Source organism: Arachis ipaensis, chromosome B3 (genome assembly GCF_059453495.1).
Source record: "Arachis ipaensis isolate K30076 ecotype BB chromosome B3, ASM5945349v1, whole genome shotgun sequence".
NCBI classification, from domain to species: Eukaryota; Viridiplantae; Streptophyta; class Magnoliopsida; order Fabales; family Fabaceae; genus Arachis; species Arachis ipaensis.
The window spans coordinates 32,359,120-32,371,979 of NC_142438.1; the positions used below are offsets into that span (position 1 = coordinate 32,359,120).

General features: G+C 35.5%; 1 protein-coding gene across 6 annotated transcripts; it reads left to right on the plus strand.

Annotated features, from left to right (window-relative positions):
- Positions 1 to 7,010: 7,010 nt before the first annotated feature.
- LOC107630234 (uncharacterized) lies at positions 7,011 to 12,445 on the plus strand. Of its 6 annotated transcripts, none has more exons than XM_088508816.1 (7): positions 7,011 to 7,284; positions 7,875 to 8,371; positions 8,980 to 9,074; positions 9,177 to 9,299; positions 9,526 to 10,332; positions 11,035 to 11,254; positions 11,633 to 12,445. In XM_088508816.1, the coding sequence occupies exons 2-7, from the start codon at positions 8,077 to 8,079 to the stop codon at positions 12,154 to 12,156; spliced, it is 2,064 nt and encodes a 687-aa protein (XP_088364942.1). In that variant the 5' UTR covers positions 7,011 to 7,284; positions 7,875 to 8,076; the 3' UTR covers positions 12,157 to 12,445. The 6 variants fall into 6 exon arrangements, with proteins under 6 accessions (XP_088364942.1, XP_016188813.1, XP_016188810.1 ...); XM_016333327.3 differs by having other exon boundaries at positions 7,016 to 7,284; positions 9,162 to 9,299; XM_016333324.3 differs by having other exon boundaries at positions 7,099 to 7,696; positions 9,162 to 9,299.
- Positions 12,446 to 12,860: the final 415 nt, after the last annotated feature.

The following is a 12,860-nucleotide window of genomic DNA, read 5'->3' on the forward strand; positions in this document are numbered from 1 at the left end:
AAGTCATTCTAGTTGGGTTGAAACACCGATTACAAGACGCGAAAGGGGCTTAGGTTGACGAGCTACCTCAGGTCTTGTGGGCATATGGACCACCCCGCATTCCACGACAGAGGAATCACCCTTCCGACTCGCTTACGGAATGGAGACCATGATCCCCATAGAAGTAACCGAAGATTCACCTAGAGTAATATTCTACAATGAAAGAGCCAACGTCCAGGCACAAAAAGAAGAGCTCGACCTCCTCCTAGAAGTCCGAGAAACAGCTCGAATTAAGGAAGAAGCTCTAAAACAAAAGATGGCCCTAAGATACAACCAAAAGGTGATCAAGAGGAGCTTCAGCACCAACAACCTCATCCTGATCCGAAATGACATCGGGGTACAGAAATCGGGAGAAGGAAAACTGGCTGCCAATTGGAAAGGACCCTACAAAATATTAGAGGTCTTAGGCAAAGGTTATTATAAAGTGTCCGACCTCCAAGGACGAGAGCTCCTGAGGTCCTGGCACGCATGTAACCTAAGAAGGTACTACAGCTAGACAGCAAACCTTGCGTAGAGGTGTACTCTTTTTTCCCGATTTTAGGATTTTTAATGAGGCACCAGTACAAAGGCTATGGGTACTCAAGCCCCTAGCACATAGATTTCTGTAAAGGAATTTCTTAATTACTAATAAAAATTCCTATTTCTTTCACTCCCATTTCTCCAAAAGTTTCCAATTTAGAACGCATTAATTAAACTCGACAAACCACAAAAATCATTGTCCGACCTAAAAATGGTCAGCAAGATGAAGCAACGAGGTACAAATTAATATAAGAATTTATATAAACAACTCGTATAAAGTGACCTCAACGAGATCGGACAAAAACCGAGTTGTAAAAGTAACTTAATAAAGGCCGACTACTTGAAGTCAGAACTATGAAAGAAAACTAATAACTCATAATCTAACAAAGTTGCTAAGACCTAAAAGTCAAGCAAACTATGTTCAACTACAAAGACATAACTTCATTCTAAATGCCGAAAAAGTTCTCTGAGATATAAAGAGAATAACTTAGAACATTATTTTATAAATTTGTGAAAACAACTAAAAATAAAAAGTAGAAGTGTTCAAGAAAGCTACCAACTATTACAAAAAAGTAAGTGTTATAAGGACCCACAGGTCGGGTCATTCCAATACAGAAAAAAAATTAAGATTTTTCACCGAAGAGCGGGTTGAGGCTCTCGCCCGTAGCGGCATTTTTTCCTTCGACAAGTGAAGATGGAGGGTGCATGGAAACCAGCACGGCCGGGATAGCAGTAGGTGAAAGGGGAGTCTCCACGACAATGACCTCAGGATGAACCTCAAGCTGGACCTCTGAAGTTTGGCCGGCCGGAGGAGCAGAAGTCTTCTGGTTGAGAGGAGGCCCCTCATCCTCATCAGGAGCCAGTACGATCTTCCCCTCAACGACAATGTTATCCATGATGAACAGAGAAAGATCTAGGTCGGGGGCAAGAACTTGAACTTAAGCTTTCAAGTTCTCGAACATCTCGTTCATTCCCCCGACCACATGCTCCTGGAGGTCGGCATGGTCATCCCGGGCAGCCTTCAGCTCCTCCCAAATATAAATCAACTCCCCGTAAGTTCGGGAGTAACTCTCCTCGACCTTCTTCTTCATCTCCTCTGCCATCAGCACCACGGCCTTAGCTTTCACAGCTTGGGCACGAGCCGTCTCTAAGTCAGACTTTAGCTTGACATTTTCCTCCTCCAACTCCGACTTCAGGCTACCCACCCTCTCCACCTCAGCTCGGGTGGAATCAAGAACGCTTTAATAGCACGAATGTGAGTCTTCTTCAGCTCCTTGGCCAGAGTAGTACTCACCCCCACCATACGGATACAATTACGCGCCATATGGTTGAGGTGACTGTGGATGGCCACGTCATCCATGGATATCTGGCTGTAAGGGAGGATATTCTTTTCACTCCAGGCAAACCCGTCAAAATCTTTGTTATTAATACTTGGCTCCTCGGAGGTCTTCTATTTTTTAAGAGGAGGTCCCTGAGGCGATAGAGTACCCGAACTCTCCAAGGTCGGGTCGGCAGAAACTAAGTGAACAGCTGTAGGGATAACCTTCCTCAAAGCAAAAGTGCCAGAACCCGATTTCTGGGGAGAAGGTCGGGAGGAAGCACCCTCAGTCTCTTGGCCCTGAAGACTCCGAGCTACCACCTCCTTCTTGGTCATGTGAAGATACTTCATAGACGAGGTCTTGGAAGCCATTGTTTCTGCAAAGGAAGAAAACGCGTCAGGAACAGTAAAAGGCAGCTAAAAAAGAATTACAAAGTTAATGGTCAGAAAACTACCTAACTCGGATCAGAGCTGACTGGGGTCCCCTAAAAACTTCTTTGTGTCCAAGTGAGGAGCCCAGCTCCAACACTCTTGCAACATGTCTACAAAGGCTTTTTCAACTTCGTTTAAACTATCTATGGTGTACTTGGTCACTACAGGGTGTTCTTGCCAGAAAAGGAAAAAGGTTGGCTCGTCATTTTCATCCAAAAAGAAAGGTCGGGCACTCTCCACAACTCAGACCTTGAAAAAATAATTTTTAAAAAATCATGGAAAGACTCATCAAAAATGGAAAACACCTTCTACCATGAACGGCACGGAAGAAAAATCAAGAAGCCTTCCCTTTCAACGTCCCAGGCTTGGTCAAAACAAACAGGTAAAGAAAGAGCTCAGTGGAAGGTCGGACATCCAGTTCCCAATATAGAAGCTGAAAAGTCTTCAGAAAGGCCCAAGAATTGGGATGAAGCTGGGAGGGGCTACATTACAGGATCAGAGGACGTCTGTCTCGAAATCAGTAAAGGGAAGAGATATGCCCAACTTAGTAAAAAAGCAGTCATAAGCATAAAAGAAAGGGCGCTTCAATCTATCTAAAGGAGGAAAACAAACTCTCTCCTCAGGGTTGGGCGCTACCAACTCATAGTTTTTCTCATCCTCCCTACTATCACATATCCTATGGTATCTAAGGTAAGCCTCGCAATACTCCCTATCCACTACAAGAACACAAGACAAAACGGGGGTATCCACCTAGGCCAAGAGACTAGAATGAACCTTAGTCGATATGCTCAGAATGGCAGAATGAGACATAAAACCTACACCTAAAAATACAAAGTAAAGAAGTCATTACTAGAAGAATTCAGACATTACCCAAAAGAAGTCGGGTAAAATAGCAAAATCAAAGAAAGCCATTTTTTCAAAATTGTTCCAAACCAAAAGCTATCCCTCCCACGCAACATCGTCACGTCGTAACGACACCATTAAGGGGCAACACAGGTATAAACAGACAAAATGGTGACACTCATAAAGTTTCACAATGATCAGAAAAATCAAAAGACCCAAAACCAACAAAAGAATTATACCAATCAGCCAACAAAGGGAGCCTCTTCTTAAACCCAAGCGCTCTGCACCAGCCCCACAAAAGAAAAAGAAAAGGCTTTTTCTAGCAAAAAAACAAGACAGCAAGTAACCTCAAAGAATCAACAATATAAAGTATATCAACATCCACACCATTACTCAAAGTAGCTTCATGATACAAGAAGTGCCATAAAAGAGACAGAAGGAAACCAACCTTAACGAAGATATCAAAAGAAAGAGGGGCACATAAAGCCGCAGTTAAACACAAACATTCCCCTTCTGGCAACAAAACCTTGGTAACAAAAGTAAATCAAAAAATCAAGAAAGGAGAAAATTCTTCACGAAGAAAAGAGAAATGGAAAGAACTTTAGAAATGGAGAAAGGAAGAAGAAGAAAGGCCACGAAGCTTTTATAGGAAACAAAGGATAACGGGCCCATTAACTCCTCTTTAAATCAGCACGTAGATCAAGAAAACTGTCTCGTTAATTCAACCCCTCATTTAAATAAAGGCAACGTTTAAAATTTCAGACAGGTTGAACACCGACCTCTATAGAAAGGGGCACCCGACGTCTAAACAAAAGTCATAGAATACTTGAGCCTGACCTACAAAAGATTAGGGCTCAAGTAAGGGCACTGTTCATACTTTATCCCAATAAACAAAGCCAGGCCCAATAAAGACAAAAGACCCACCCCAAAGGATGGCCTCTGATCTTCCGAATACCCCACCTCTTTAAGAGGTCGAACGCAGTGAAACGGCCTGCTTGTACTTATCTGAATAAGTAACTGCCTCCCCAAATCTCTCCCACTATCTCTATATTCTTAAAAGAAAGATCCTAACAAACTCCCCGAGATAAAAGGAATGGTTATCCGTCATGAAAGATGGAACTATTCCAACAAATGTGGTTATCAACTCTACTATAAATACATTGACACCCTTTACGTATAATTTACGTTTGAACCTGCTTAAAGCCCTTGTTAACTTAAGCATCGAAATCTCTTGCAAGTACCACCCCCACTTTCTCACGAGAAACTCGGACAGGCGGCACCTTGGCACTAACAAGTCGGATGCTGCTACACAAAGGAACCTGGACCTCACATTCAAGCTCAAATCAACGTTTCAGGTAACCCTCGAAACAATTATAATATAATAAAAAAGAATTTAGCTACTTTTTCCCAATAATCATGATTGTGGTTGAATGATAATGATAAGTGGCGAAAATTCACCATTTCATTTTCATTTTAAATTCAGAATATATAAGTTTTTTTTTCCTTAGAGATAAAATAAATAGTGTAAATGCAGTTGACATAAGTCTTTTGTTAATTAGTTTTTGGTGCATTCAATTTTAAAGCTTACTAAAAGATCATTTTATAAAAAGCTAATTTCAATATTTTTTTAGAATTTTGTTATGTTTAGAATAATTGGTCTTCTTTTTTAATATTCTTTAGAATTACTTATGCCATCGAATTCTGAAGACAAGAGAACTCTTAAAATGAAAAGAAAACCATCCAAACTTTAAAAAATTTTAAAAATATCAAAATTTAAAATATACTTATAATGACAGCTCAATTGAATTTTTTGTATGTTTTAGAACAAATAAAAATAAATGATTTTGATTCATTTGAGATTTTTAATTATATAAATAAGACAAAAAATAGTTAAATGCATGTACGGAATATAAACTTCTAAAGTTCTAATATTTATTTAGGGCAAAAAACAGAAATAAGCCAAGGGAAAAAATAATTTACGTGAATCAGCCAAAACGAAAACTGCTTCATGAATCCACCAATGTACGTTTATATGTAGTTCGAACCAGCTAAATTTGAACTCCATTTTTACATAATACGAACCAACTAGGTTCGAGTTATACACAAACACACGCACACACTACTTCGAACCAACTTGGTTCGAATTATACACAAACACACGCACACACTAATTCGAACCAACTTGGTATAATTCATGGTATAATTCGAATTATGCTGTTAAAAAATTAATAATTTATTAAAAAAATTTTATTAAAAATTTTATTAAAAAAATTAATAATTTAAAAATTAAAAAAATATATATTTTATTTCATACGTTAAAAAAAAGCTAACAAAATATTTAATTACGAGACTTCTTTAAAATATTAAAGAGTTATCAATTCGAATTCCATACAATACTTTTCTGTCCATTTTTAATAGCTCATAAATATTTTTTAATAAATTGTTTTAATAATTTTTTTAAATTATACTACAAAAAATATTTTATCCTATGCAAAATAATTTTAAAAAAATGGCTTAAAAAATGTTAGGAGTACTATAAAAATTTGTAATGTTCTAATAACTTAGGTAAATACATGCATGTATTCAAATTTTAAATAAAATATTCTACATAGTCAATAATAATTTAGAAATGAAAGAAAATATTTTATTTCATATAAAATAATTAAAAAATATATTTTATTCTATACAAAATAATTTTAAAAAATTTAAAAATTTTTTATTTCATATAAAAATTATTTTGTATAGAATAAAATATATTTTTTAATTATTTTGTATGGAATAAAATATTTTCTTTCATTTCTAAATTATTATTGACTATGTAGAATATTTTATTTAAAATTTGAGTACATGCATGTATTTACCTAAGTTATTAGAACATTACAAATTTTTATAGTACTCCTAACATTTTTAAGCCATTTTTTTTAAATTGTTTTGCATAGGATAAAATATTTTTTGTAGTATAATTTAAAAAAATTTATTAAAAAATATTCATGAGCTATTAAAAATGGACAGAAAAGTATTGTATGGAATTCGAATTGATAGCTCATTACTCGTAATTAAATATTTTGTTAGCTTTTTTTTAACGTATGAAATAAAATATATATTTTTTAATTTTTAAATTATTAATTTTTTTAATAAATTTTTTAATAAATTTTTTTTAATAAATTATTAATTGTTTAACAGCATAATTCGAATTATACCATACTGTGTGTAATTCGAACCAAGCTGGTTCGAATTAGTGTGTGCCCTGTGTTTGTGTATAATTCGAACCAGTGTGTGCGTGTGTTTGTGTATAATTCGAACCCAGTTGGTTCGAATTATGTAGAAATGGAGTTCGAATTTAGCTGGTTCGAACTACATATAAACGTGCATTGGTGGATTCATGAAGCATTTTTTGTTTTGGCTGATTCATGTAAAATTTTACTCCCCTGAGCTTATTATTGTGATTTACCCATTTATTTAAGTAGACAAATAAGTTTACTATTAAGCTATTTTAAATAAAATATTTCAAATCAATTCCTACGTTAACTATACTTAATATTTAAAATAGTAAAAAATATTTTTATTTATAAGTGAATATTTAATAAAATGACTTTAACAAACATAAAATTATACAAGAAAAAAATTTAACTCATTAAAAAATTATGCTAAATCAAATATATTAAAGGCATTTCAAAATTCAAACTATAAAATTAAATTATTTTATTAACAGAATAGAATTTTTTTTCTAGAATAAAAAACTTTCCAAACAGTTAAAAATTGTACCAATGAAAGTCGGATATATGCTGGTTTCCTTTTACCTATAGATGGTAAATTTTTAACATTATAATATAATTGAATATTCTCATCTTAAGAAGATGATATATGCTGTAAAAAAATAAAATAAAATAAAATAAAAAATGGTTGGTCTTACTACTCTTACATAGTTACATCTAACTTAGCATCGTGTATCTAACTGCTCTACCAAAATCTTACACCTAACCGATTATTTTCACCTTAATTCTTCCAAAAACCAACCACCACTTCCCCACTTCTTTTCTTCTTCTGGTTTCCAAAACCTGCCGCTTCATTTTGGATGCACAATCTCTCAGCTCTGCAACTCTCTCACTTTCCATGTCTATGGCAACTTCAAGGTACCCTCTTTCTTCTTCATCATCAGTATCGCAAGCCTCATTCCCTCTTCTCTTCTCTTCCGTGCTCTCTCTGAGCTGCTTTTAGTCCAAGATCCTCTTTCTAGTGACCCCATGATCACTCATCAACGTCTTCTGTAGAAAAGAAGTTTCAATCTTTTCTTCAATTTCGGACACCCTTTTGCCTTTTATGCAACAACCTCTAGAGCAGCCAAAAACCCAATAGCCTTTTGCTTCCTGGGGTTTTCAGATCCTGGATCGGTTTTTCTCTCTGATCTGTTTGTGAAGATGCATTAGATTGATATTGCTTAGTGGCTCATGTCAAGTTTCAAAGAACTTTCAGTTTCAGCTGAGGATCATGCATCTTCATGAGGCTTTCTGGTATTGAGAGCAAAGGGTCAATTTAGTTCATAAGGTGTTTCGTTTTTCTCTAACTGCATAGCCCTTCTTGATTGATGAGAGAAGATTTTTTGTTTTTGTTTTTGCTTGTTTTTGTTGGATATCATCAGAAAGGGAAAATCTTTCTAATTAGTGTTTCTGAAAGGGTTATTTGTTTTCTGTAGTAATTATCTTTGATATCTTTTGCTATGTAGAGTGAGAAGATTGAAGCTGTTTTGGTGTTGGGTTTGTTTGGATGATAATATGCTAGAAGGTTATTACTTTACGAGTTTGGATCTGAAAGATTGTCCTATTGGACAAGTTAAACAAAAGGGTTTGGAGCCCTTGCCATTGCTTTGAATTCAAGTGCAAATCTGGTTTTTGCATTAGCTCACTCCTCTTGGAGTTCCTTTCGAGATGGCTGTAACCGACCGGTGTTTCGTGGAATGGAAAGAGCAGTTTGTTTCCCAAGAGCGTGGTAACCGTGTGGTCCACTATTACCTGAAGGATTCTGATGGGGAATCCATACTTGCTGTTGTGGGCACTGAGAGGAGTGTTAGACACATGTTCTATGTTGTTGCCGATGAGTTTTTGGAAATTTGTGGGAAGGAAGGTTCTGTTCCTGCCGGTTTCAAATGGAGATCTAGAAGAGAGGTTGTTGATTGGCTGACGTCAACACTTTCAAAGCAGCATCTTCAAGGAGATAGAAGTGGTAAATTGATACTTATTGCCTATAACTTTATCTTATTGCTATCATTTTGATGCTTTTTAGTTGTTGTCGGTTGAATGTATGTGTGCAGCTGCAAAATGAAAAATAATATAAGGATGTTACAACTTTGTGTTACAATCAAATTACATGAACTAATGTATAGTGATATATATATTTTTTTCTTGTGTAAGGCAATGCTATGCATATCTTTCAATACAAATCTTTGAGCTGTTGTTTGTGGCATGAGTGCATAAAACTCATTCATGTATGTATGTAAATGTATCTTTCTCATAGTTTTTATATTCTTCAATATTTTTTATGTCATTTAATCTGGAGTTATATGGAGTCTCTATCATGTGTAGTCTGAACTTTGAAAGCTTTTTAAAACTGCCATTTTTCTCTAATATTGTTTTGTTCTTACTTACTCCTGTTGTATAGGATAATAGACCTTTATACCAGTGCCATTTCCTTTTTTTCTAATAAAACTCGTTTTACCCGTTCAACAAAACTGCCGATGCTCACATATAGTAAAAATGATACTGAAAGCTCGTTTAAGATTATTAATATTCTCTTCTTTTATATATATTTACTTACATTTTTTTATATCATAGGATCACCTAGTCATTCTTCAGGACATGCTTATGATACCACAAATGGTAGTGTCAATGAAATTACTGGTCTTCCTGCCCCGATAGCGAATGGCAAGGTATATCCCTCTTGTTTACTTTTTCTTTGTCTTCCTTTATTTATGTCATTTAATTCCAGTTGTAATTAATATTTTTTATGTATACAGGCATCTCTTGCTCAGGGATTTCTAACCCGAAACTCCAAATTATCCAAGTCTGACATTGTTTGGTCTGGAGTGGCGTGGACGTGCGGCAAGCAGCTTAAACATTATCATGCTTTTTGCAGGAATGGCATCAAAATAATTGTAAGTATTCCTCATCCATCCAACTGCTAAACAAACATGAAAGTATTGGAAAATGGACTTGAACTGAGGTTTCAAGTATTGTTGCTCATCCTTTGATATTTTATTCTATAGATTATACAGAGAAGGATCTAGTGCATTGAGTTTAGCATAGAGGAAAATATTTGAGTTGTACATATCTCTTTGCTAATAACATCACATATATCATTGCCCCCTTTCTGGTTTACAGGTTCAATCATTTGTTTTTGTCATGGGCAAGGGAGAGAATCATTATGTTGCTTATTTAGAGGATATGTATGAAGATAGGAGGGGGCAGAAAAAGGTCAAAGCGAGGTGGTTTCACCATAATCAGGAAGTCAAGGGTGTGATTCCCATACGAAATCCACATCCTCGGGAAGTTTTCATCACACCATATTCTCAAGTCATTAGTGCAGAGTGTATTGATGGTCCTGCCGCGGTCTTAAGTCGTGAACATTATGAAAAATGCATGCCTTGCTTTTCCCCAACTTCATCTGATAGAATACATATGTGCTTTAGGCAATTTAGGAGCAACAAAGTCAAACCCTTTGACTTGAGTAAACTGCGTGGCTACTATGATCAACCAATTCTTTCTTGCTTGCAATTTGATTCTATGCTGAACCCCAAGGGAAATAGCCTAGCAGGAGGAGATGAAGAGTTGAGTGCAGGTGAAAATGTAAAGCTCAGAGCCAAGAGAAGGGATAGGGGAACTCCTCAGTCTTTGATGGGTCGACAAGGAGTTAGGAAGTTAGTTAGGAGTCAGCAAATGATGGTATACAAAAACTCTCAGGGTGTAAATAATTCTAGGACAGATAGGAAATTGTTTTCTCAGAAGGAAGTTGAATCTCAACCTTGGTATAATGTCACATACAAGATTGATGACAAGATAGAGGTCCTCTGTCAGGATAGTGGTATCAGAGGCTGCTGGTTCAGGTGTACGGTTGTGCAGGTATCTCGGAAAGAGATGAAAGCCCAATATGATGATATTCAGGATGAAGATGGAAGTGGAAATCTTGAGGTATAGTCCTGCTTTTGTGGTTCTCCAAATTCTGTTTCCTTTGTTGGTTAAATCCTACAATAGTTGGCATATATAAAGCCGGCTCCTATTTACTGTTTGTTATCATGGTCAAAAAGAACATTTAAGGCTCTACTTCTTCTACAGCAACTTGTAAATGGAAAGAAATGTTCTTTTATAATTGTAGTTTATATCTTATGTGGATTGTGCTAGACTAATGATGGGTCCAAATTGAACTGAAATAAACCACTCCTTGTTAAAAATCTTCTAAATGATAAGGATCTGCATACTCATATATGGAAGTACCAGTGCTAAGGATGTTATTTGAATCAGTTTCCTTGATCTCTTTTGCTAAGTAATGCTATGAAAGAATGACAGAAGATATCTAGGCTTGTCTTGTTGAGGGATTGAATTTTTCTTTGTTCAGAAGTATGAGAAATTTGAAATTTTTAGGGAAGAAGAAAAGAGGCTAAATGGGTATGGCATGACCAATAATGACAAGGATTGTAATCCCAAACTCAAGTAGAGTATGATATGATTAGAACCTTTTAAAATTTTATGTGAAAAAAATAGTCATGGAACCAACAGCCAAGTGGTAAATGATATATTGCAAAGCAAAAGTTTTATAGTTTCCTTCAATGCATTACATTTGCACATCTTAATTTGGAATTCAACACTCTTACCTTAATCTTTTCCATGTTTTAGGAATGGATCCCTACTTTCAAGTTGGCCATGCCAGATAAACTTGGGATGAGACATCCTGGCCGATCAACAATCAGGCCAGCTCCTCCAACTTCCAACGATCAAGAATTGGTTATTGGGGTTGGAACTGCAATTGATGCATGGTGGAGTGACGGCTGGTGGGAGGGAGTTGTAACTGGAACTGATAACTATGTTGATGATAATGTGCAAGCATACTTTCCTGGTATGCTATATTACTGTTCTGTTTTTTTTTGTTTAAATTTTGATTTAATGATATGTAGAGTATTTTATAGTATGGCTCAATTTATGCCTTTTTAATTTAAAAGTTTTTACTTAGGTCCTTATATTGAATAAAATTGTGTGATCAAGTCCTTGGATGAAACTATCTTTTATATAATTCAATAGACTATCTTATCTAATTTTGTGAGCTAAACTATATTTATTCAATTCAATTCAGTCAATTTTTGACAATAATTTGCTCTAGGGACGTTATAATATATGTACTTTTCTGTTCTCAATGCATGTAGGATCTGATTAAAAAATTTAAATTATATTATTAGTTGTCTCCCCTTTATAAATAGAGTTATTCTTCTGATATCAGGTGAACGGTTGCTAATGAAAGTAAGCAAGAAAGATCTAAGAATATCTAGAGATTGGTCCGGGGACAAGTGGATTGGTATTAAGCCGAAGCTCGATATAACCTCAACTATATTCGACATAAACGGCGTTAACACGAAGCATTCCACATCCCCAGCTAAAGACGGGGACTCTGTTGGTGCTGCAAATTCATGTGATGAAGTTCCGGCAAGTGACGAGACTATTAATGAACCAGATTTTGCTGAAGAAAAGGTTGAGGGTGTTGCTGAAGATGGAGATAACAATGATGATGATGGTGAAAATGATAATAATAATCTTTTGTCAGAAAAAGATACTCAAGCAGATAATAATGTGATTGAGTTGAATAGCATTGGTAATGAAAATAATGATGATGATTCTAATAAGGACAGTGATGACAATGTTGATAACAAGGACCGCGAAAAAAATAACGATAACAAGGAGACGGAGGCGTTTGGGGCTTCCGTGGCGGACGGTAAAGCCGGCGAACCCGTGGAAATGGCTGTATAAACGTTTTCTTTTTTTGCTAGAACTGATGGCTGATTGTAGAGCATTGCAACCATCTCTTACTTTGTTGTAAGTTGAGTCTAATAGCTAAGATAGGAATGTAAATAGTAATGTGGAAAGGTGATTCTTCGTTTTTAACCTTGTTTTAAGTTGCCTTCCATATAGGTGTACAGTGTTAAGGGGTAATGTCTCCAAGTATCTGTTTTTCTCTATTTCAATTGATTGTATTAGAATGTAGATTTCTTTCATAAGGGACATATATTGTTGATTAATTTCAGTTCTTGTCTAACTAGCTATACCACCTTCATTTATTTCCTTGCAGCATCTTAACATTTTTCTTGTTTGTTATTCCTTCTATCCAATTTTTCTTCATGTATAACTTCATGAACAAGTTACAAGTGTGCGACCAAAAGGATTCAGTATGATTATTATGGGAAATCTATTGATCATGTGGCCAAACTAGACTTGGGTACTTCATTAAAGTTCTTATTTCTTGATTTTCTTTTTTTAGAATTTCCTTTTAAGTTTTAACAAATATATTTTAGTTAGAAATAAAATTCAATTGATCACATGGATTACATGGTGATTTGTACCCTAATAATTCGAATAAATGACGTTATACCTCGGTATAACTGCTTTTCGAATAATCAACCCAATCTCATCAATAACCGTTACGCATGACCTTTACGAAAGGCGCAAATCTCGAC